Source organism: Rhinopithecus bieti, unplaced genomic scaffold (genome assembly GCF_001698545.2).
Source record: "Rhinopithecus bieti isolate Rb0 unplaced genomic scaffold, ASM169854v2 scaffold_1295, whole genome shotgun sequence".
Lineage (NCBI taxonomy): Eukaryota > Metazoa > Chordata > Mammalia > Primates > Cercopithecidae > Rhinopithecus > Rhinopithecus bieti.
This window is the reverse complement of record NW_016803880.1, coordinates 807,929-833,089: the sequence shown is the minus strand read 5'-3', so window position 1 is coordinate 833,089 and position 25,161 is coordinate 807,929. Positions and strand designations below refer to the sequence as shown.

At 39.7% G+C, this 25,161-nt stretch overlaps 1 protein-coding gene and 1 long non-coding RNA gene across 6 annotated transcripts in view; one reads left to right on the top strand and one right to left on the bottom strand.

The window, feature by feature from the left end:
* The window catches only part of LOC108518044 (uncharacterized), a 69,999-nt gene extending 59,724 nt beyond the window's left edge, over positions 1–10,275 (top strand). The window contains exon 5 of the long non-coding RNA XR_001882273.1: positions 10,039–10,275. This is a non-coding gene — a long non-coding RNA (uncharacterized LOC108518044). The remainder of the gene's footprint in view (positions 1–10,038) is intronic.
* GRIK1 (glutamate ionotropic receptor kainate type subunit 1) overlaps positions 1–25,161 on the bottom strand; it is a 416,597-nt gene that overhangs the window by 84,876 nt on the left and 306,560 nt on the right. For all 5 annotated transcript variants that reach the window (XM_017856143.1, XM_017856153.1, XM_017856176.1 and 2 more), the window contains exon 7: positions 22,583–22,726. In XM_017856143.1, coding sequence (XP_017711632.1) covers positions 22,583–22,726 — 144 coding nt within the window. The remainder of the gene's footprint in view (positions 1–22,582; positions 22,727–25,161) is intronic.

Sequence of the window (25,161 nt, the reverse complement as noted above, 5' to 3'; positions counted from 1 at the left end):
ATTATATATAGTTATATATATATTATTTCCTAGAGCAATGTATGATATATATAGATGTATGATATATATCATATATGTAATTAATTCTATATTCTATTTATGCTCTCTGTATGTATTATTTATATAATTCTATATATATAATTTTGAAAAATATATATATCATATATTGCTCTAGGAAAATAATTAAAAATCTGGAGTATTTCTTCTTGGCACTACATGACCATAGGCTTTGGAGGACACTGACTAAACCCAACTGTGAATTAATTTAGCCAACAATGTACCTTCCTACATTTTAAAAAGAGGAAAGCCAGCTTTCAAATTAAGAGAAGACAAAATTCTAGTTTCTCAATTGTCAGAAACAGAAAGTAATAGCAATACATTAAAAATCACTTCCGAATCAGAAATCTTTGCTCACATACCTGTTGAGAGAAACCAAGGATGACACATAGGAACTGGTAGGAATTTTCAGTTTCTTCCTAAGAACAATCAAATGTGGAACTTGACAGAAATCCTGCTATGTAATTAGAAAATTGATATAAACATTCACTGGGCCTGAGGGGTGTGCCTGTGTGTGGGGAAGACGATCTAAAACCTAAAACTCTTTGTTTCATTCTCAATTCAAAATGCAGATGGGCAAATTATGTATCTATATAGACGCAAGCTAAAGATCCAGATTTGCTAATTTCTTACTTTGTAGTAATAGCGAACCGTCTTGCTACACATTCCTCATAGGGTGATCATCTAGTCCTGATTTGCCCACTACTATCTAGATTTTAAAATGGAAAGTCCCATGTTCAGGGGAGAGACTCTCAGTCCCAGGTAAAAGCCAGGATCATTTATTACCCTACTTCTAGAACAAGTTTGGTATTGAATGGTCCTTTTCCCCAGTCAGTAGCCTCAAAGTATCAGTCAGGGTGTCCTAATTTCAGAATCAGTAAAATATAGTGCCCCACAGTATAGCTACAACATCCACTTTACACTTGGTTTATTCCCAGGATCATAGCACTACTGGAGAAGATCACATGGATTATCTAATTCCTTAAATTTGTAGGCAAATCAATTATTTATAAATAAAATCCAACGTGAGGTGTTCTAAGAATATTTTCTTTCTTTCTTTCTTTCTTTCTTTCTTTCTTTCTTTCTTTCTTTCTTTCTTTCTTTCTTTTTTTCTCTTCCTTCTTTTTTTTCTTTTTCTTTTTTTTTTAGATGGAGTTCTGCTCTTGTTGCCCAGGCTGAAGTGCAATGGCCTGATCTTGGCTCACTGCAACCTCTGCCTCCCAGGTTCAAGTGATTCTCCTGTCTCAGCCTCCCGAGTAGCTGGGATTACAGGTGCATGCCACCATACCCGGCTAATTTTTTTATTTTTAGTAGAAAAGGGGTTTCATCATATTCGTCAGGCTCGTCTCAAACTCGTGACCTCAGGTGATCTGCCTGCCTCAGCCTCCCAAAGTGCTGGGATTACAGGTGTGAGCCACCATGCCTGGCCTCCAAGAATATTTTCTTGCTCAAAGAATCCTATAGTAAACCTTTTTAAAAAGTAGTTGTTCTTGTATTTTGTTTCAAAAAGTTGAATTGCTATTCTGGTCTTGTTTAAGTTGAGAGTACTCTACATTGGAGGACATGCTTTAGAATAAAATCTACGTGGTTGAAATCAGTGTTGCTTCTCCTACCTATAGTAGTCACTATTGGTGTCCTGCCCAATTCTCCTCCACCAGCCTGTTACACTCATTCCCTAGCTATAGGCAGTGTTGGTTATCCTTGGTCTACAAGAGCCTGCTGGTTCTGAGATGCCTGGGAGATTGTGTCCCCAATTCCCAGAAGGGTGATGACCAACAGCCAAAGAATGAGTAATACTAGGGAATGCTAGCCTCCTAGGATCATGCATATTTGGATGAAAATTTATGTTTTAAAGATCCCCTGTGGGATATGGCTAATATTTGATTTCTCCTAGTTTCTTCCTCTGTCATATCCAACTTTACTTACTCCATTACTGGTTTCTCCTGAGAGCACTTCCTCAATAGGTCACTTGCACAAGATTCCCCATCTTAGGCTGTCCTTCTAGGGAAACTGACCTCAACTATATCTTATGATATGTGAATCCATAGTTTACTAAAATTTTATTCCCAACTGGCAAATTTGCTCTTCATTTGTCTATTCATGGTAATAATTATAATATCTTCAAGACAATGTGGAAACTTACTATAAGATCATAGAGAAGGAGGATGATGGAAGCTAACATATTGACTGCCTATCAGACTACATGTCATCTCAGTTAGTGTATCAATCTGTTCTCATGCTGCGAATAAAAACATACCTGAGACTGGGTAATTTATAAAGGGAAGAGGTTTAATGGGCTCACAGTTCCACATGGCCGGGGAAGCCTCACAATCGTGGCAGAAAACGAAGAAAGTACAAAGGGACATCTTATATGGCAGCAGGCAAGAGCGAGAGCATGTGCAGGGGAATCCCTCTAGAAAACCATCAGATCTCGTGAGACTTATTCACTATCACAGGAACAGTATGGGAAAGACGCACCCTTATGATCCAATTACCTCTCACTGGGTCCTTCCTATGACACATGGGAATTATGGAAGCTATAATTCGAGATTTGGGTGGGGACACAGCCAAACCATATCAGTTAGTTATGACCCAAACCCTGCAAGGCAGGTTTTCGAAAAATCTCCTTAAAAAAAAAAAAATCAATAGGAAGCTGAATTTCAGGCCAAGATGACATGATAAGTTAATGAGAAACCCAAGCTTAACTTAGGTTGTCTCATTCCAAAGACTTTGCTATTCGTATTTATTTTATCTTCCTTTACTTCTTCGTGTTCATCTTTAATTGCTCAATGTATAATGCCAGCTTAAAAATACCCTTATTTCATGAACGACCTCAATAACTCTCAAAATGAATATTGTTGAGCTTGAGTTTTTCATAAGCTATAATTAATTTCAAAAGTTCATACCTGAAATAAATAAAATAGAATGAATAAAAAGCACTGGTATAAGGTAGTAGGTGTTTGACCCTACATACGAGTCAACATGTTATTCACTAAGTCTAAAGTGTGGATTCTCCAGCTAAACACATACAGAATAATTGTCTAATGCTGAAGTAATCTTTCATAGAGAGGATTGCATTTATTGTCTTTATTTTTGAAATGTTTTGTTGGCAAATCTTGTTAACAAAATGTGGATAATTGCCATCTTTGGCTGGGTGTGTTTTTTGTGTATAATGATGCTATGATTTTATTTCTAAAAATAGTGTGATGAAAAGAAAATGTATAACACATTGAACAGAACAAACTTAGTAGAGGTTCAAAATTAGGTGAACAGTTTGTCACACTTAAAATCTTCATTATTCCTTTAAAATTAAATCCCTTGCAATTGTTGAAATTGTCCTCTAAAATATTTGGCAGTGACTACACTCATGACATGTATTGATTCAGAAAAATGTTTATTTTGCCCTGTCTTATTCAGAAGAATTTTAAACACAAATGCTGTCATTCCTTGATTAGAACCTTTATGGGGTTATAAATCAAAGCTAAACTACTTGAGTGAATCTAGATTTAGGTAATTGGATATTAGTACCAGCCTGTTTTCCATTGCAGAATATTTAAAAATGGTATAAGATATTTAGGAGGGAGGAAAAAGGCATTTTTTAAAAGGCATTTTAAAGGCATTGCCTTTACTCCTATTAATTATGCCACTTAAACTTTAAAGCTGTGTTTAATATCAAATCAATAAAGGAAAGAAATGAGTAGAAAATCTCTAACATTTATAACCAAAGGTCAGTTCAAGTTATAGTGTCAAAACCTGAATTTCCAAAGCAAACCTTAGAATCATCTATTTAAGTAAAAGCCAACAATGAATGTTTTCACGTTTCTCTGAGTGATTCTTCTTAAGCTGCACATAGAGGAAGTCAGTGTTCAAGTACTATTTTCAAGTTGTAATTAGCTTGAAGTTTAAATCATTAGGTTGTAATTTTAATAATGTAGATGACTAAAGCCCAGGCTGGGGGCTAAACTTGTGGTTTGGCCTATGGAGGACCAAGAAGGAACGGCGGGAGGTTAGTGGAGAGGGCTTGCCCTCCTTCTCTGCAAGACCCATGCACTCTCCAGCTCACATCTCTGACTTTCCTGGTGTTCTGGAAATTAGGGAGAAAGAACAGTTTGATCCAGGCCTTTCTTATTCCCTTCTCACTACTTCCTGTTCCTCAGGGGGAGCTCATAGCAGGTCTGTGTTGCTCTGTTAGATCCTTACGTAGTCTAACATGTGGAGGGCATGAGGCCATGCTTATTTTGCCTTAAGTTAATTGATGTGTCTATTAATATCTTCCATATTGTGGATCATTATGAAGCTCTACTTGTGAATAATGCAATATAAAGCACATCATAATATACCTCACATCATTGGTTATATTGAATTATACAAGGGATAGAGGACGGGCAACATAATTTAGCTGTATCTTAATGCCAAAAATGCAATCTCTCTCAAACTTGCATAAGATTATCTAAGTTTCTGGGAAGTGAATGTGAGAGTAATTCGTTTTCAGAGGTTTTGTCAGGTGATTTGGTGCACACTGAATTGTGAGAATCTCTGGCCCACAGAATTGTTCTGGATCCTTAGTACAGCATAGAAGGCCCTTGACTATCTGGCCTTTGCTGAGCCTCCTACCATACTTCCTTGAACCACCAACCAGTTCTCAAGAGTGGAGTGCTCTTCCCCACCATGCTGCCTGCCACCCTCCAATTCATCCTCCAAAGCTGAGGCCAACCCTCAGGTCCTCTGAGAAGGTTTTAAAGTAACTTAAGTACTGAAGTGAAAGAACTCTATTGCTCTGACAACCGCTCCCCCATACCAGCTATAATGTGGCCAATTGTATGCAAATATATAATGCACATATTTGCTTTCATGTCTCTCTTCATGTTGAACTCTGCTTCCTTGAAGTTAGGGACCATGTCTCTCTTGTCTTATTAGTACAGTTCCTGCAGCACTTCCAGCACATAGTATATCTTGCTCAATATTGATTGCAAAGTGAATGTTTCCGAGTCATCCTAGTAAGTGGTATGCATGACTGTTTGTCCTTTAATTAAATGGTTCTACTCCTGAAGAGTGAATATAAGCAAAGTTATGGACTAAGTTGTGTCCCCCCAAATTTGTATGTTGAAGCCCTAACCCCCAGCACCTTAGAATGTGACTATATTTAGAGATAGGGCATTTATAGAGGTAATTAGGGTTAAATGAGGTGATAAAAGTAGGGCCTTAATCCAATATCTTAGTCCACTTGTATTGCTGTAACAGAATACCACAGACTAATTTATTTTAAAAAAGAAATTTGTTTATCACAGGTTTAGAGGCTGGGAAGTCTAACATTAAGGTGCCAGCATCTAGTTAGGGTCTTTTGGCTAAGTCATCTCATGGTGGAACCCGGAAGGGCAAGAGAGCATCAGAGAATGCATGCACATGAGAGACAGAGGACCAAACTCATTCTTTCATCAGGTATGGATAACAGCAGTAATCCATTCATGAGGGCAGAGTCCCATGCTTTAATCACCTGCTGTAGGTCCCATTACTTAATGCTGTGGCACTGGGGACTAAGTTTCCAACACAGGAACTGTGGGGGACACATTGAAATCATAACATCCAGTGTGAATGGTGTCTTTATAAGAAGAAGCATTGCCAGAGATGAATACATGAAGAAAAGACCAGGGGAGGACACAGCAAGAAGGTGGCCATCTCAAGTCAGGGAGAGAGGTCTCAGAAAAAAACAAACTTGCTGACACCTTGATGCTGGGCCTCCAGGATCACTTCTCCTTTTCTTTGTGTTTCAAATAGAATTTTTATTAATAGGGCACTGTTTGACAATTCTGTCTAGTTTTTGCTAATTGATTCATGTACTCCAGTCATAATTTTATTGGTGGATGTCAATGTTTAGCATCATCGGTTTTTGTATGTGTTGATGCCTGGGAATTATGAAGAACAATCAGTTATACTGAATGAATCACCCAGCACATTTTCAATATGAACCTTTGGCAAGGAGTCTTCCTTTTTGCCCTGGATGCCTGAAGAATGGGTTCCATGAGCAATGCAGTATTTGAAAACAAATGTTGCATGTTGAAATGGTGATCAAATCACATTTCAGGAGTTTTGCAGTTATAAGAGGGGCTATTCCAACACTTACTACACAAATTCAAAGGGCAAAAAATTTTAGTTATGTGATGAAAATATTTTAAGACAGGAAAATATGGTTTAAATAAACCCTCTGGGTTCTTGTAGGGGACTACTTGTTACCTCTCTAGCATAATGTATCAGGTCTTGTATTACAGTAACTATGCTAGCTATTACCTTAACTATTTGTATTGCAAACATTTATTATGTAGTTATGCATGTTAGCACTCTCTTTCCCAATCGGTTAACTTTTTGATGGTGGAAAGTATTTTGCTTACATTTCTCTTTTTTTTTTTTTTTGAGATGGAGTCTAGCTCTGTCGCCCGGGCTGGAGTGCAGTGGCCGCATCTCAGCTCACTGCAAGCTCCGCCCCCGGGGTTTACGCCATTCTCCAGCCTCAGCCTCCCGAGCAGCTGGGACTACAGGTGCCCGCCACCTCGCCCGGCTCGTTTTTTGTATTTTTTAGTAGAGACGGGGTTTCACCGTGTTAGCCAGGATGGTCTCGATCTCCTGACCTCGTGATCCGCCCGTCTTGGCCTCCCAAAGTGCTGGGATTACAGGCTTGAGCCACCGCGCCCGGCCTGCTTACATTTCAATTCCATTACTATCATTTGGTAGATATCCAAAATATTTGTGGAAGGCATAATTGAATAAAGCAGCACTTCCAAAAGTTACACACGTTTAAGTCATGAGAGAAAAGTAGAGGGAAGGTACCAAGACCCAGGAAATCAGGATCTGCTTTCTGCTGGCCATGACACTGAGGAAAGGTGACAGGATTACAATGCAGAAGAAACAGATCCCTGTCCTCACACCATCACCCCATTGTTCCTTTTTCTCTCCATAGTAGAGTTTGGTCGGTACACATGGCCTTGAGCAGGTCACATGATTTCAGCTCTTTGGTGGTGGAATTGAAAGAGCAGTCCGACTCAATTCCTGTGCATTCCAAAATCAGTTCTTACACTTCAGTTCAACTCTTATGAGATTTTTCTTGGAATTCTGAAGGCTTTCCAAGTTTAGGAATTCCCTATTGGCCTGTGAATGTGCAGGAGAGGAGTGACACCTTTAAACATGAATTAATAACTTATTAATTAAGGTAACCATTCATTTGGTTAACAAACTTTCCTTTTGTTAACACTTTAATATAGAATTTCTGAGAGTAAGATCAAGAGACCAAGGTACCCTTGGGGAATATAGTATAGGGAAAAGAGAACAAAGAAGGCATTTTATGGATTTCAAAAATTTGTTTATACTTAGTCCTGACTTTTGAATAGAAGACTTAGATGTAATTCATCATGGTGTTATTTCATTTGTTTTTAATTAAAGAAGGCTCACTCAGTATCTATTGTATAAACATAGCCCTGATGGAATAACTGTACAATTACTGTTTTACTCAGGTCCCCAGAGTACTATACAATGACAAATATCTGAAATTCACCCTTCATCTAAGAAATGTAATCCATGTCCAGTTATCCACAATTTTAAGTCAGTTCTCAGAAAAGCTATTTAAAAACAAATCTGAAATATACATAATAATGGTGATGAAAATAAACATTAAGCAAAGGAAGAAATGATAAACATAACCTTTAGACCACACAACTTCCTAGGATGTCAGCTATTTCAGGAACTAAAATGATGCATTTATCATATGTTCATCTGTTCAATATATAATTATTTTAACTATTATGTGTGCTGTTTATAACCCATTATCTTGCAATAACAGCTTGCATGGATCACTGCATAATTTAAAAATATAATCGCTTTTCTTGCCAATATTTGATTTCCAACTCTAAATCTGCTGACTTTAACTATGTCTATGCCATGTACTCTGGGTAAACAGGTTTTTATTTCCTAAGGATTTATCTTAGAATAAGCACCTGGGTTTTCTTTTACAAAAAGCTAGTTTTGTTTGGCTCTGGCTCGTGTGGTGGCTAGTTTTCTGAAATGGAATAAATTGGCTTCTGTACATGCAAATCAACTAAACGGGCAGGATCACAAACCTGACACATTCATGTAGGTGAAGTGGGTGTGAATGGGGCTCTTGTCTAATTAGCTGGATAATGGGGTCAATAAAACCCCAAAATCAGATTAGTCAGTCTCAAATTACTCAAATTACTTTGATCATATTAATCATGTAATTGTCTTTGTCGCCCAGATGCTTATCATTATAGGTAAACAATATGTTATTTATGGATGGTTCATCTATGAAGATAAATAATGGATTCCACGTGGGTTGAATTCATGTCTTGCTCTAGTTAGTCTGGTTGAGTGAGATATTTATATTTAAAGAAATATTTATGTATTTAGTCACAAGATTTATTGAGCCCTTACTATACACAGGAAGAGAACCAGGTACTGGGTTAACAAAATGAATTTAACAGCTCTTGTTTCCAAGAAATGCAATGCATACTGAAGAGGTAGACACATAGAAATGTATTTATAGTACAATGATAAAAATGCAATGGTGAAGATATACACAGCATAGTTTTGGATAAACGAGGAAAGGAGAAATGTATGTGTGTGTGTGTTTGTGTGTGTGTGTGTGTGTGTGTGCGTGTGCTCTATTTGCAAAAGCTTTCTGGAAAATGTGATACCTGAGCTGAGCTGCTAGGTTTAGTCCAACACAGAAGAAGAGAGAATGGCAGAAAGGACATTCTTAGCAGAGGAAAAAGATGGACAGCAGTACAAGTAGACACTGAGGAAAAGGCAATATGTCTCATCCTGTGATTTTGGAGAAAGAGAATGGTCATGAAAAAAGTTTGCTAAATGGTTTGTTGGAAATTGAAGGTTTTCCCCCCTCCAAAATTCAATTTTTTTCTTTTTTTTTTTTTTTTTTTTTGAGATGGAGTCTTGCTCTGTCGTCCAGGCTGGAGTGCAGTGGTGGATCTCAGCTCACTGCGAACTCTGCCTGCCAGGTTCAAGCGGTTCTTCTGCCTCAGCCTCCCAAGTAGCTGGGACTACAGGTGCCCACCACCACCACGCACAGCTAATTTTTTGTGTTTTTAGTAGAGATGGGGTTTCACCGTGTTAGCCAAGATGATCTCGATCTCCTGAACTCGTGATCTGCCCCACCTCGGCCTCCCAAAGTGCTGGGATTACAGGCGTGATCCACCGCACCCGGCCAATTTTCTCACATAAGTTGGCAGTAAGTTGAGAATGAAGGTAGTAAAGGTTGAATTGTGGCCCAGTGAAATGATAAATTGCTGAGGGGAATGGAAGAGATGAGGAGACACAAGTGAAAGGATTGAGAGGTGGCCCTAGGAGCCTAGTTACTGTTGGACACCATGGATTTGCCATGAGGTGGAACTGCAAGGATGGGTGATTTTTTGAGATACATCCTTGTTGCCTGGGCATCGGGAAAGAGAAGACACACTATAGTATTGACAAACATTAGACTTTTCTTATGTGGGTGTAGCAGAAAATGAGGGGAAAAGGAATTAAGGGTATTCCTGAAAGAGTAATAGTCTAGATGGTTTTGAAAAGAAAGAGAAGCCAATGGGAGGTAGATAGATAAAGAAAATGGAGGGAACGTAAAGCCAGGGATCTCCATGAAGCAATAGAAACATATAGTGTGGAGAAATTCGACACTGTATAGTTGTGGTAGGCAGAATTCTGAGATGAACCTGTGTGACCTATGCCCTTTGTAATTCCCTCCCCTTGAGTGCGAGTGGGACCTTAGGATGTGGTGGGTGTCATTCTATTGATTATGGCAAAGGGAAAGGAATGTTTTGCAGATGCAATTAGGTATCTGTAATCAATTGACTTTGACTTAATAAAAAGTAAGATTATCCTGCGGGGGAGGGCTGACCTAATCAAATGAGTTCTTTAATAAAAAGGGATTTAGAAAACAGAGATTTGCTCTCTTTTGGTCTTAAGCAAACAAGCTGCCAATAATGTCTGCAAAAAGTGAATTCTTCCAACAACTACGTGAGCTTGGAAGAGGACCTTGAACCTAGAATAAGACTGCAGCAGCCACAGCCAACGGCCTTCTCAGCTTTGTGAGACCCTGAGCAGAGAACACAGCAAGAGCTTGTCTATACTTCTCATCTACAGAAACTGGAATAATAAATGGTGGTTGTTGTAACCTCCCTAGTTTGTGTGCGCGTGCGCGCGCGCGCGCGTGTGTGTGTGTGTGTGTGTGTGTGTGTGTGTGTTTTATTTTTTGAGACAGGCTGTCTCGTTCTCTCTCTGTCACCTAGGCTGGAGTGCAGTGGTAAGATCATGGCTCTTTGCAACCTCTGTCTCCCGGGTTCAAATGATCCTCCCACCCTCTTGAGTAGCTAGGACCACAGGCATGCACTACTATGCCCGGCTAATTTTTTATTTTTATTTTTTGATTTTTTGTAGAGAGGGGGTTTCACCATGTTGCTCAGGCTGGTCTAGAACTCCTGAACTCAAGTGATCTGACCACCTCAGTCTCCCAAAGTGCTGGGATTACAGGGCTGAGCTACTGCACCTAGCAAGTTCGTGGTAAGTTTTTATGCAGCAATAGGAAACTTATGCTGGTAGAGCTGAAAATGTATATGAGCAGCAGTCCTGCTTCTAGATGTGTGTCTCAAGCTGATTTGTTGTTACAGATTGAATAACCGTGTACCCCCACATTTATATGTTGAAGTCATAACCCCCAATGTGATGGTACTAACAGGTAAGATCTTTAGATGAAAATTAGGTTTAGATGAGGTCATGAGGTAGAGTCCCCATCTTGGGATGAGTGCCCTTGTAAGAAGAGGAAGACAGCAGTGCTGCTTCTCTTTATCGTGGGAGGATACAATGAGAAGATAACCATCTACAAGCCAAGAAGAGGGCCCTCACCGGAACTTGACCATGGTGGCACTTTGATCATGGACTTTTTAGCCTCCAGAACTATAAGAAATAAAAGCCTGTTGTTTAAGCCACCCAGTCTAAAGGATTTTGTTACAGCAGCCCAAGCTAAGACAGCAGTTCATTATGGTAGCCACAGGAGGCTGTCGAACACTTGAAATGTGGCTAGTCAGAATTGAGATGTACCGGAAGTGTAAAAGACACACTGGATTAAAAAGACTCATGAAAAAATGTACAATTGCTCATTAATAATTTGTATATTGATGGCATTATGAAATGCTAATATTTTGGATATACTGGGTTAAATAAAATATGTTATTAAAATTCATTCCACCTGTCTTTTACTTTTAATGTGGCTACTAAAAACTCTAATATATATGCGACTCACATTACGTTTTTATTGGACAATGCAGCAGTGCTTCTCTAGAGCAAATCTTGGATTTGTGCGTGAGAGCTTGTTACTTAAATGTTCAACACAGCATTGTGTGAATGTGTGGATAAAAGAAAGAGGCAGCCAAAATATCCATGCAGAGGGGATTGGACAAGTACACTGATGTGTATTCAATGCACAAGTTATTCCCTCTACTTGGATCTTTCATCCTCTTAATATTTGCATGCTTTCTCCCTATTTTCTTTCAGGGATTTATTCAAGTCCCATGTTATCTGTGAGAAGTTTTATAATATAGCAATGCCCATTTCTCTCTTAAGGGCATTGTATGGTATGCCCTTCCCTCTTCTGAGCTTTTTATTTAAATGATCCTTGTCTGATTTCCCTGACTAGAGTATAAATTTCTTGAGAGTGAGGACTTTTCTTTGCTCATGATTGCATTCTTGGTGTCTAAAAGAGTGTCTGCCACATACTAGGTATTCAGTAAATACTTTTGGAATGGATTAATTATAGAATACTAGATTTTGGTGAAAAATGAATGAACTGGATAAGTAATAAATATGTACCAACTTAGATATAATTCAAAACTTGAGATAATTGGAAAAGCAAATTGTCAAAGAAATAGATACAGACAAATACACACACACACATAGTCTCACAAAACATATATATCTTCACCTCCTCCATAAACATGTATATGTGTAAAATGATATTCATCTAAGTAAATTAAACATGTGTGCAACTGTGCACACATACAGGCACACATATATCACAGACTGTTACAGAAAGCAAATTCTTTAATCAATGTGGGGTAGAACCAGGACATTAGTAGTTGAATGGGAAAACAAGGATAATTGACATGAGTCCCTGATGCTATCTCATAAATATCAATGTTATTTAGAATCATGTAAACTAAGAAGAGTTTGGCAGAATCCTTCATTCGAGGCCAACCCTCCCTTACAACATTTCTTGTTGGAGATTGTTCACCTAGCCACTGACTGAATATTTCAGGAATAGGTGTCTTAGTGCTTTAGTTATTGCTATGGTTCAAAGGCTTTTGTCTCCTTGAAAATTCATGTAGACACTTAATCTCCAATGCCACAGTATTAAGAGGTGGGACCTTTAGGAAAGGATTAAGTCATGAAGCTGGAGCCCTAATGAATGGGGGTTAGGAACCTTACAAAGGGCTGGAGGGAATTAGCTAGGCCCTTTTTGCCATTTTGCTTTTCCACCATGGGGAAACACAGCGAGAAAGCCCTCGCCAGAGACTGGATGCTGGTATCTTTATCTGGGACTTCTCAGTCTCCAGAACTCTAAGAAATAAATTTCTGGCTGGGCACAGTGGCTTGCACCTGTAATCCCAACACTTTGGGAGGTTGAGGTGGGCAGATCATGAAGTCAAGAGATCGAGATCATCCTGGCTAGCATGGTGAAACCCTGTCTCTACGAAAAATGCAAAAAGTAGCCAGGCATGGTGGCACACGACTGTAGTCCCAGCTACTCAGAGGCTGAGGCAGGAGAATTGCTTGAACCTGAGAGGCAGAGGTTGCAGTGAACCGAGATCGCACCACTGCACTCTCGGCTGGCAATAGAGCAAGACTCCGTCTAAAAATAAATAAATACAATTAATTAATTAATTTCTGTTCTTTATAAGTTATCCAGTCTCAGGTGCTGTGCTATTATAATACAAACAAAGATGTTTATACATAAGACAAATACATATGATTGGTAAAAAATGTAAAAATGTAAACTGTGAACCTTTAGAAACTAATCTATTTTATCCATCCAGAGTTGTACAGGGAATTGAGGGAAGGACCTGAAAACCCACTCTTCCTTAGGTCCAAATATCCTAAATGTGAGGGGCTACTGGGATAGATGGCTCTCTTTTACACAGTGAAGACTAGCTAGGGATGCTGAAGAATGAGGAGTCAGAATGCAGGTAACTTTCAAGAGGTGCAGAATGAGAATAGAAGTTTTTCTAAAGAGTAGAAATGTGACTGAGGTTGCTGCCAGATCCAAAGTCATCTAATTAAACTAAGAAACAGCTTGTCCTGGCAATGAAGATCAAATGGCATGCAATAATGGGAAGTGTTACTCAGCGAAGACACAGTAGGATAAAAATATGTCAGAGCTTACGTTTCTCCAGGGACTTTTTTTTTATTTTCAATACTGTAAATTTTTACCCAGATCCCATACAAAACCAGCCAACCAACCAACCAACCAACCAAACAAAAACCCCACTCCATAGTGACCTACTAAGTAAAATAAAACAAACATTAAGCACATATAGGTGCCTAATGAATAATTTTATCTTTTACTCTTTGATTTTTAAAAGCTGAATTCAAATATTAGGTTTATATAGTCAAATGTATAATCTCCATTTCATCAAAATAGAACCAGTAAATTACATTTTTTGTAGCAAAGCAGTGGCAGAAAACTGCCCGTATTTCATATATCTCTCAGTGACATCCCATAAGCGTTGACATTTAGAAATAATTTTTCATTCTTATGGAGTGAATTTATTTTGGAGCAGATCAATTAGGAACTATTTATATAGTTTAAAATTGAGTATTAGTTTAGCAAAATTTATTAAGAATTTGCTAGAATTTAACTTTCTGGCTTCAGTTCAATAAGCATCTTTTAAATGCCTGCCATGTACAGGCACAGTGCTCTGAGGACACAAAGATAAATTGACTTTCTGTCCCACGGAAAGATCTTACAGTGCCTGAGTGAAGCATGTTAAGTGCTAACATAAAGATATGCCAGAGCTACGGAGTTGAAAGGAGGACGCACCCTCCAGCAGAGGTTCAGGAAAGGCTTGCTAGAGACAAGAAATTCTGAATAAGAGTTGGTCTAAGTGAAAAATGGGAGGTATGGCTTTGCAGGAAGGCTGAAAGTTATATGACAGAAAGGGTGTTATTAGGCAGGTTTAGTCAGGAAAACAAAAAGCCACTGTCTCCACTCTATATGGAACTGGATGTGGACACAGGAAGCTATGAGCAAGTTTGTGTTCGTAAAGGGTAGAATACCTGCTGTGCATTTATGTATATCGCTTTGTTTATATGTGGACAATAGTGACAAAAGGGCTGAGATTAAAGATACAGAGCCTAGTTAGAGGCTATTTCAATAGTCCAGGTGAAAAATGATGAGGGCAGTGGGCAAAGAGGTTGAGAAAAATATCTCAGTCAGTTGACAGGACTTAATCAGATGAGTGTACTGAAGGGATGAGGTCTTAGGTAACCTGTAGAGCTATGATTTGAGTGGCAGGCTCCGTATTACTGTAATGTTTCCACTCAGTAAAATGGATATCAGGATACCAGAGTGGGAGACAGGCACCCCTCAGTGTTCCCAATACATAAGTATAAAGGAAGTGTTGTTCTCCAGAGATGGTTCGAGATCTTGTGGGTCCAACTACGAAATCAAGCATATATAAAAGAGGTCATGAGAGTGGTACAGGTGATTGCTGAAGAGATTTCTCTGGGGACAGCTATTGTCTCTCTGTGTGTCCACGCTGCCCGGTCATGTCTTTGGGATGCCACTTTCTAACACCACTCCTGGTTAATAGAGCTTCCGGGGGTCACTCAAGAGAAGTCTGAAATAGGTTCACTGCAGCTGAAGACACAGAAGACCAATGGCTGATCTAAACATGAGAAAGGCAAAGTGGACTACATACTGTGATGTGACTCCCAAGTGACAAAAGAGTGCTGACCAGAGTTGACCAATTGCTCTTCTGGCTGACAGGGAGAAGTTGCTTGCATTGGGATTAGAGACAACCCCAGAATTTCCAAGAAAGGAATAAACAAGTGTTTCCTGTGTGCCAGATTTAAATCCAGCAGACTTTGTGGGAATGTCCTGGGTTTAGATAGCCAGTGGGACTGTCTAAAGGGATCAGGAGGCTTCAGCAGAGAGAGCATGAGGTGTACTGCTGGGTGTCAAGAAGCTGAGGAAACAGTGCAAGCTTCCACTGAAATAGGAATCCATCACCCAGTGAGGCAAAGAAACTTCAGAAGAGATGGTCAAATAGGAACTCATAGAGTCAAAAGGAAATGCTTCAAGAAAAAGAATTAGCTTCAGAAATCTCCCAGGCCTACCAGGGACACCATCTTATACTGTCTGCTAAGCCCAGAAAGCACAGAGCAGCCCAGCCCAGCAAGATCTGTCCTATTTATTTTTGAGCCTAGTAGAAGGCACAACAGCCAAGGAAGTTGGGAGGAAGTAAGCAGGGAAAGGAGAAAGAGGAGAAAGTATTCATCCCCCCTCCGTCATGCCACCAGTCTTCTAGAAGGATCAAGCTCAGAGAGGGGAGGTATTTGATGTTAAATCAACTTGGATTTTTGATTAATATCTTAGACTAGATATTCTAATCATGAAATTGAGGCTGTGCTTCACCATAAGGAAGCTCTAGGACTGTCATTACCTTAAGTCAACAAAAAAAAGTCATGAGATTTGCCCAGATTATTCTACTGAATAAGTAGGAGAGAAGATTAAAAATAGAATTGACTTTGCTGTTTCACTAGTTGTGTTTGTTTGATATACCAGTTGCATTGTCATTAACTGACAGTGGAGCTGTTTTAACAATAAGAGATTTACCAGTCAAAAAATAATATATCCTGATGGAGAATTTGTTGATATGGAGGTGGCAGCAGAACCACCAAGTGGAAATTTCCAGCAGGGAGGTGACTGGATGAATTTAAATTTAAGAGAAAAGTTAGGGTTGTACTCAAAAAAACACTTGCATGTTTCTCTTGAACAAATCCCTTTCCCTTTCAGCTCTTTATGAATGGTGATCACTTCTAAACCAAGATGTCTGCAATTCCTTCCTCATTAATCTTTTTTGGTTTACCTGTTTCAATCATACCTATACATAGCTACCAAGATAAACTATCTGAAACTTCATTTTGTCTCTACCTCAAAAACAGTGGCTTTCTATCAATTATCAATCAAATTTGAACTTTAGCAGACAACTTCCAATTGTCTTTCCACATTTACTTAAACATATTTTTCACTGCTTCCACATAGGATCACTCCATCTGGGCCCAACAGGATTCCTTATGTTTCATTTCCACATTTGCCACTCACTATACTGCAATGCCTTTTCAACCAAATTCTACTCTAAAACTCAATTCAGGCAACTTGAATATGGGTTTTAGGGAAGCCAGGGTGTCTTTAAGGCCCCTGAGATTATAGGCAAATGTATTTGCATTTTGGGGGACAATGGATCTACGTTTAAGTCAGTTTTACTAGAAGCATGTGACCCAGAAAATAATTAAGAACAGCTGACGTAACCTAAGATCTCTGATTCCCGGTTCTGTACTCTGCTCTTCCCAGCACCCCTGATTAGAAACCTTCTTCTTTCCAGATGCTTCCGTGCTTGCTGCTACCACAGCTGCTCCACTGATTGCCCTATATCCAGCTGGAACCTAATCTGGACACAGCGTAATTCTTGGCTTCCTCAGCTCCTACATTCAGCTACCATTTCCCAGACTGACCTGAGAAGCAATTTGCTACGGTATCCTGGTAGCTCCTGCTGTAGTTCAAATGCTTGTTTACCCCCAAAATTCATGTGCTGAACTTCTAACCCTCAAGACAATGGTAATAGGAGGTGGGGCCTTTGAGAGGTGAATGGATGGCATTAGTGCCCTTATAAAAGAGGCCCTTGAGAGATTCCTTGCCCCTTTCACCATGTGAGGACAAAGTGAAAGACAGCTGTCTATGAACTAGGAAGCCAGCCTTCACCAGACAACGGATTCTGCTAGCACCTTGATAGTGAACTTCCCAGTCTGCAGAACTATGACTAGTAAGTTTCTGCCATTATTTGACACCTGGTTTATGGTATTTTGTCACAGCAGCCCAAATGAACTAAGACACTCAGCCTGGTTAATTTTTGCCTGATGTCTTTTCACCTTTCTTGAACAATCATGTGTGTGGTCTATGATTGAAAGTCCTCGTTCCCTGGCTTTGTTGAAGTTGGCCTACTGCATGCTGCATGCCTGTCTCCATGGAACTTCCGGTTTTCCACCACTAGATACTGTCTTCCATTTTGCAAACAACTGCTGCTTTATCCTAGATTCCAATAATAATAATGATGACACGAATAACAGTAATAGCAAACACGCAGTGCTTATATGTTTGGCAATATACTTAATGTTTCCTAGGTGTTGCCTCATTTCTCCTGACCACTACCTTACATGGTAGACATTTTTTTTTAATAGAGGAAAGAGGTTTAGTTGACTCACAGTTCTGCATGGCTGGGGAGGCCTCAGGAAACTTACAATCATGGCGGAAGGGGAAGTAGGTGTGTCTTACAGGGCAGCAGGAGAGAGAGGAGAAAGCAAAAGGGGAAGAGCCCCTTATAAAACCATCAGATCTCTTGAGAACTCAGCCACTTTCACAAAAACAGCATAGGGGAAACCGCCCTCATGATCCAATCACTGCCCTCCTTCAACACTTGGGGATTTATGGGTCCACTACTCCACACATGAGGATTACAATTCGAGATGAGATTTGAGTGGGGACACAAAGCCAAACCATATCAGTTGTACAAAGAGGTGGAAAAATAACAATTACCTCTAAAGTGCAGTGCAGAAACAAAAGGCTACTTTGTGATATTAGAATATTAAAAACACATAAATTTGTCAAAGGTTTATATAACTCATTTATGAGAAAACAAGCAGGTAAAACTGGTTTAAAGGAAGATACGGTGAACTTAATTATACATGTACATTTTTTTCTGTAAATTCATTTCAAGAAAAGGTGTTAATCTAACTGCAATCTTATTCCAATATACTTCCTTTTCTTGAAAATGGAAAAATGTTTTTCATTTTTTAACAGAACCTTTCATTTGATGGTAGCTATCCTTCATTAAGCAACCACTATATGACAAATATTTTGCTAGGCTGTACATGCAAAATATATAATCCCTACAAACATGATGTGGGCATTTTATTCCCCATGTTATAGGAGGAAGGAGTGAGAAACAAGCTAAATGACTTGACTAAGTTCACACTGATGGCAAAGTGTGATGAAATCTCAGAGTCTGTGCTCCCAGCGCCAGAGTTAAATAGGTTGGTCTTTCCTTAAAACCCTGCCTCACTCTCCTGTCAAAACCTACGGCCCTGGTGGACAGATCTAGTCCAGCCCCTGACTCTGTCTTATTGAATTGTTTCTATATGATTTTTATGAACAGAGTGTATCCTAAAGCACTGCACATGCTTATAGATTGTAAGTGTGTGTTCTTCGGTTCCTTTGCTCATTCATTCATTCATTCATTCATCAATCATTCACTTGTTTGGCATGTATTTATTGGGTGCTCATTCTATGCCCAGCATTGTGCAAGAGCTAGGGAATGAATTGAGACTGAAAACACATAGCTTGGAGATAGACATGGAAACAAACACAATAGCATACCCACAGTTGTAATGAAGGTACAGAGCCTACATCTGTGAGTCAGGGCCCTGCAGATATGAGCTAGTGCTTGAGTCGAGACATAAAGCATGACTTAGAAGAGCATGGCATTGCAATCAGAGGCAAAATAATTTGGTAGGAGCATATGGCATATTCAAGGGAGCCACCGTAGGTTCAGCAGATGCTGCAGATGGGGCAGGAGATGAGAGAGCTGGCAGAGGGATCAGGAACGAGATCGTCAGACACCCTGTATATCCTGCTGAAGAGTGTGTGTTTTATCCTGAGGTATAAGAAAAAGCTTTAATGAAACATGTCAATCCTCTGCCATGTAGAATTTACATTACTAGGTGGCAGAAACCACCTCTTCTACTTTTAAGGATGTTATCCCTTAAGATACCAAGTAATATTACTTATGTAGTGGAGTTTCAGTAATGCTTGTTGAGTGGGAATGTATGATCTCCTAGTATGCATTTGTTTAGCAAATGCTCAGAGAGCTAACACAATAACATACTCTATCATGTTTCAAATGTTCTTTAACTCTTCCCCTTTATCTAGTCAGTCTCAAACACTGAAAGGTAGTGAGCTGGAAAGATGTGTCTGAAAAGCTCACTGATTCCCAACAGTATGTGGAGTTATCAGAAATTACTGCACATGCAACAACCTCTGCTCAGGAAGTTTACCTCCTGTGATGAATTTGATCTTCACCCCATAAATTCAATCTGCTGGCTTGCTTCTTTTCATTTTTTTTTTTCTGGCTCTAGTTTTGGAACTTCTTTACAAAGTGAGAATTACTTAAAAAAAAAAAAAAAGAAGCAGGGGAAATTTGGGAACCAAGTTCCTTATTTCATGTTTCCTAATGAAACCTGATACTTGCAAAATTTTGTTTAGTTATGCACTCATCTGAAGAAACACGTGCATTTTCTTTTTTGCATATTTTAGTTTAGGTTGTCTCAGAATTCCCTCAGTGCCAGTCCTCCAGCAGGTTGAGGCATTGCTTCTGGTTACTCCCATTCCATCTTCTCTGCAGGTACCTACACCCTGCCAAAGGTAGCGTATGACATCCTGACTCAGGAGACAAAAGAGGATGAGTACAATGTTGACAATCGTTTCTGATTCATTGCCCCCTCCCTTCCTGTTACCCCTAACTGTGGAGATTAAAAATGAGGGATTTGCTTCTTTGGAGTGAATGAATATAAAATACCTTCTTATTTTCAGTGTGGTCCCTCATCTTGGAGCTCATTATTTCTTTAAACATGCCTAAATGTGGCTTGGTAATTTCACCTTCTTATGCAACTTAAGTACAAGTGATAAGGTGCCTTGGGGGCTCTTGAGTGTTTGATGCCAAGCTTTCATGTCACTTCTGCCTCTCCTTGAACTTCTAGGAGATAAAAGAAACCAGCTGTTTTCTTGTTAAAGATCAAGGTAATCAGGATGGCGATTCAGGACACAACCATGATCGCTGCAGGGAAAAGGAGGTCGTGTGATGTTTTTCTATGAGGCATAGTGTGTCAGAGTTATGTAGCTGTCAGAAAAGGTATTTTGTTTCATGCCTATTTGTGATTTCTTTCTTGTTGTTGCCAGTTTAAAATTCCTGGCATCATCTTCAGTAAACTGAATGAGGCTGTTCTTAGTGGTGCCTTCCAATGGCAAGAGAATAGTTAGGATTTCAGATGCTTACTAAGTTTCTGAACTATTCTTCACAAGCATTTGCCTTATTCTTTTTCCTTACAGTCATGCTGTGAGGTAGATGACACTGTTCCCATTTTACAGATAAGAAAACTGAGAGACAAGAAGTGTAAGTAACTTGCTGATATGGTTTGGCTGTGTCCCCACCCAAATCTCATCTCGAATTGTAGCTCCCACAGTTCCCTTGTGTTTTGGGAGGGACCCAGTGGGAGGTATTTGAATCATGGGGGCGAGTCTTCCCATGCTGTTCTCGTGACAGTTAATAAGTCTCATGAAATCTGATGGCTTTATAAATGGGATTTTCCCCGCACAAGTTTTCTCTTGCCTGCCACCACACAGACATGCCTTTCACTTTCCACCATGATTGTGAGGCCTCCTCAGCTACGTGGAACTGTGAGTCCGTTAAACCTCTATTTCTTTATAAATTACCCAGTCTCAGGTATGTCTTTATCAGCAGCATGAAAACGGACCAATAGACTTGCCCAGTTTATATTGCTCATCAGTGTTAGTGCAACTAAGATTTAAACCCAAGCAGTCACTGCCAGGACTAGGGTAAGGTAAGACAGGTGCTCAGGGTACAAAATTTAAGGGATAATTCCCTCTTAATCTTGTGCAAGTATAGAATTCTCACCCGAGAATGAATGTTTCCTTAAATTGCACCCTCATCCTGGGCTTGCAAACAACCTAGATTTGGAGCCTAGGTACTTAATCCTTATGCATCCCGCCTTCTTGGTCCTCACCCTCATGGATCAGTCAGCCTTTAGTTGTGTTGAACAGCCTGAGAGAGGGTGTGCAGGCATGGAAGAGACCAGCAGAGACAGGAGTCCAAAGCAGGTGTCTTTCCTTGCTTTTAGCTGGGCATTTTCACGTGCCCTCCCTCTTGCTTCCACTACGTTTTCATCCTTCTCCAGTACAGAAAGGAAAAAAAATACTCTTCACTTGAGAAGTACATGTCTGTATCCCATAGAGAAATATTAGAATAGCATATTGGAGCATTGTGCATACTCAGGCCTAGGTACTCTGAAGAGCCTTATTTCTTTTTTCTTTTCTTTTCTTTTTTTTTTTTTTTTTTGAGACAAGTCTTGCTCTGTCTCCCAGGCTGGAGTGCAGTGGTGAGATCTCAGCTCACTGCAACCTCCACCTCCCTGGTTCACGATATTCTCCTGCCTCAGCCTCCCGAGTAGCTGGGACCACAGGTGCCCGCCACCACACCTGGCTAATTTTGTGTGTGTGTGTGTGTGTGTTTAGTAGAGACAGGGCTTCACCGTGTCAGCCAGGATGGTCTCAATCTCCTGACCTCATGATCTGCCCACCTCGACCTCCCAGTGCTGGGATTACAGGCGTGAGCCACCGCGCCCAGTCAAAGAGCCTTATTTCTTATACTCAAGTCCAGACACACCCTGAGGTGTGTGGTGGAGTGGCCAGTCATGCAGGATACATATCAATAAGGAGTCCCAGGGCTTAGAAAAGGGCCTTGTGAAGAGGAGTCAAACTGCCTCAGTGAAAAGAAAAGGTGGAGGACAGTCCAGGATCCCAGGACATCAGTGAAGATATCTATCCCTGCAAATATCCTGTACTCTCGAAAATCTTTTAATGTGCTGGGTAGGTTTTGAACGGGAATAAACTTGTCCAGTTAGCTGACAAATGACAAAACAGTCACTATATAATTAAGATAAAGAGGTCCTTCCACTCAGTCCTGTACAATCTGAGCGTTAGGAGGCCACTGGGATTGTGAACTGATAATACTGGAACTCTCTCTGGTACCCTTCAGTAGTGGATCAACCCTCCCCTTGACTCAGTGGACCATGGAAGAAACACCCATATGCTCTTATGGACATATGTGGAGAGCCAGCAGGAGCTACGGCCATGGCTGGCATGAAGGAGTGGAAGTGATGGGTGTCTTGCAGTGTCACTGAACTTGGCAGCATCACAGTGGGAAATTCATGATAGTCCTTCTGGACAAACTTTTGACACTGAAATCTGGGCAGACTGGTTAATGATGGCTTCTTCTCTCTTACGGGCATCCTGCCAACAGAAACATGTGGGGAGGACCATACCAAATGGGCAAGCCCAACAGTGCTCAGCTGAAGGGCCCCTGGGCTGTGAGGGAGCATCACTTGCCTCTTTGATCAGGTTCATAAATCTGGGTCCAAGGCGCCATGGCTTATGTCGATGGCACTGTAGGGAGCTGACGGTCAGCTGGGATGCCCGGTGCGAGGCAATGGCCACCATGTACACAGCATCGTACATCAGAGCCGCTTCAGTCTGTGGAGGAAAACACACACCACATCTTCAATTCCACCTTTGCTTACCTTCCTTTACCTGCATAATCACTCTCTCTGCTTCCACAGCTCTTATCTGTCTGATCTCAAAGGCCATTTATTGTTCATCTAGGTAGTTTTCACTCTCCAACAGCTGTTTTTCTCAAAAAATAATACCTCATACTTCGGAGTAAATTGAAGTCGTAACTCTGCTTTGTTTCAAGTTCTTTAAAAAAAAATAAAGCACCCCAGATCAGCCACAAAAGACTTGATTCAAGGAACAAATATTTTGCAAAGTGTCCTCTATGTTAAGCATGGTGTTAAGATCAACTACTTGAGCTAGAAGCTACTAAAGCTCAAAGTTGCAATATCAGATTTGTTTCTCAGTATTTGTCTATAACTATTTATCTATCTACTTACTGGTTTATATTTGGTAGAAAGAAACTGCTGCAATCACTAACAGGTGATTTCCAGATAAGGATACTGGTGTTGGTCACTTTCATTTACCAGAGTTGAGAAGGTCATAGTCATGGAATGAAACTCAACAGCAAGTTTTGGGAGACCCTCTGAAGAGCTGACACGTGCAACTGGCTCAGAACATGCCTCCTCTTGCCAGCATGTGCTTTCTTGAGACAGATTGAAACCAGTCAGTCATTCCTTTTAGGGGACTGGGCATCTCGTTCTTCCCTTCCTCATGAAATTCCTCTCATGTGCAAAATTTTACATAATACTTACAGCATTTTATAAAATATACTTCCCAGTGGTTTCCTTTAGGGATAAAATCTTATAATACCCTTGCATTTCACTTGAGGGTTTCATTGTAACTTCAAATACATTAGCTCATTTGAAATTCTCAACAAGTCTTCAAAATAAGCAGAAGAGATAAAGCTATTTATTATGTGAGAAAACTCACTTTGAGGTAGGATATTTGTGGAGGGGCACACACACACACGTGCACACACACATGTGCGCACACACACACGACACACACACAATCATAGTGAGAAATCCCAGAGATGTCATTACTTCTGCTTATTATTTCTGGAGAGTAATAGGGATTATATACATAGCTAATCATTTTCAGAGTTAAACCTAGAATCTAGGTCATGGAATGAAAATTATCATATGGTTTTCCAAAATTGGTTGATTCATTCAACATATACTATGCATTGATTGCTCATGTCTTGGTGGAGGTGGAAAGCGAGGACAGGGTTACTATATCTCACAATTTTATCAGTCTTTGAGGTCATGGAATTCCTCTACTTTGAATCCTTATTATTCTGTACAATCTTTATCATTGTATTTTCCATCTATTCATGGTCAGGGGTCTTTATGTCCATTTCTTAATAAGAATATTGGTTTTTTGAAGGCAGAAACTGCTCAAGTTTAAGTTAGCTTTGGTGGCTAACACGGTTCCTGACACGGAAAGTTGTTTAAACATGTTCACTGAAGAAATTAATATTACTTAATCCCTTAAAATGAAATTTATTTTTGTGAGAACTGTATAATTGCAAGGCTTTAAGATGTAGTTTTAAGAAAAAACATTTCATTCATACTTATGTAATTGACATACAGACATTAGATTGGTGGTGGCAGTAATTTCTAAAGCTTAAAAATGTTTTGATCATTTCAGTCCAAGACTTACACAATCCACTTTGTAGATGAGAAAACTAAGGCTCATGGAAATTGACCAGTATAAGGCTACTCTATAATCAATTTCATGGCCAGGGTTTGAGCCTGCACATGCGTGATTCTAGCATCCATGATCTTTACCACTTTGCTGTACTAATTCTGTTTAATTGGAGGAAAGTAAGCTACTGGCAGATTGAGACTTTTTGAAATGCAATCAATAACAATAGCTGACATTTATCGAGCACTTATGTCTCGTGCTGTTCTAAATCCCTTGCAAACATTAAATTTTCACTATAACCTTTATTCTTTTATAGATAAAGTAATAAAGATATTAAATGGGACCCCCAAACTCATGGGGGGACAGGCAATATTCAAACCCATGAAGTTGGTGCTAGAGTATATGCCCTTAACCATAAAGCTGTGCTGCCTCTAAACCAAGTTATTGGTCTGATGATTTAATAGTCACAATAATAGTTCAATAAAGGTTAATATTCACTGATAATTTACTATGTGCCAGGCACTATAAGCATTTTACATAAGTCATCTTTTTTAATTACTGAAATTAAACTTTTGAAATAGGTATGCAGATGGGGAAATTGAGGCTTGTAGAGGTAGAATAACTTGCCTAAACTTTTGTAGCCATTAAGGGAAGGAGTGAGAATTCTAATTTGGGATGCAAACTCAGATTTCAGCTCACGACCATAGCCACATGCTATGGTGACTTGGACTTTTTTTAATCAATAGGATATACGTTTTTGAAAATTTGTATCTGTATTCATTAATTCACTGAATGACCAATTTGATAGA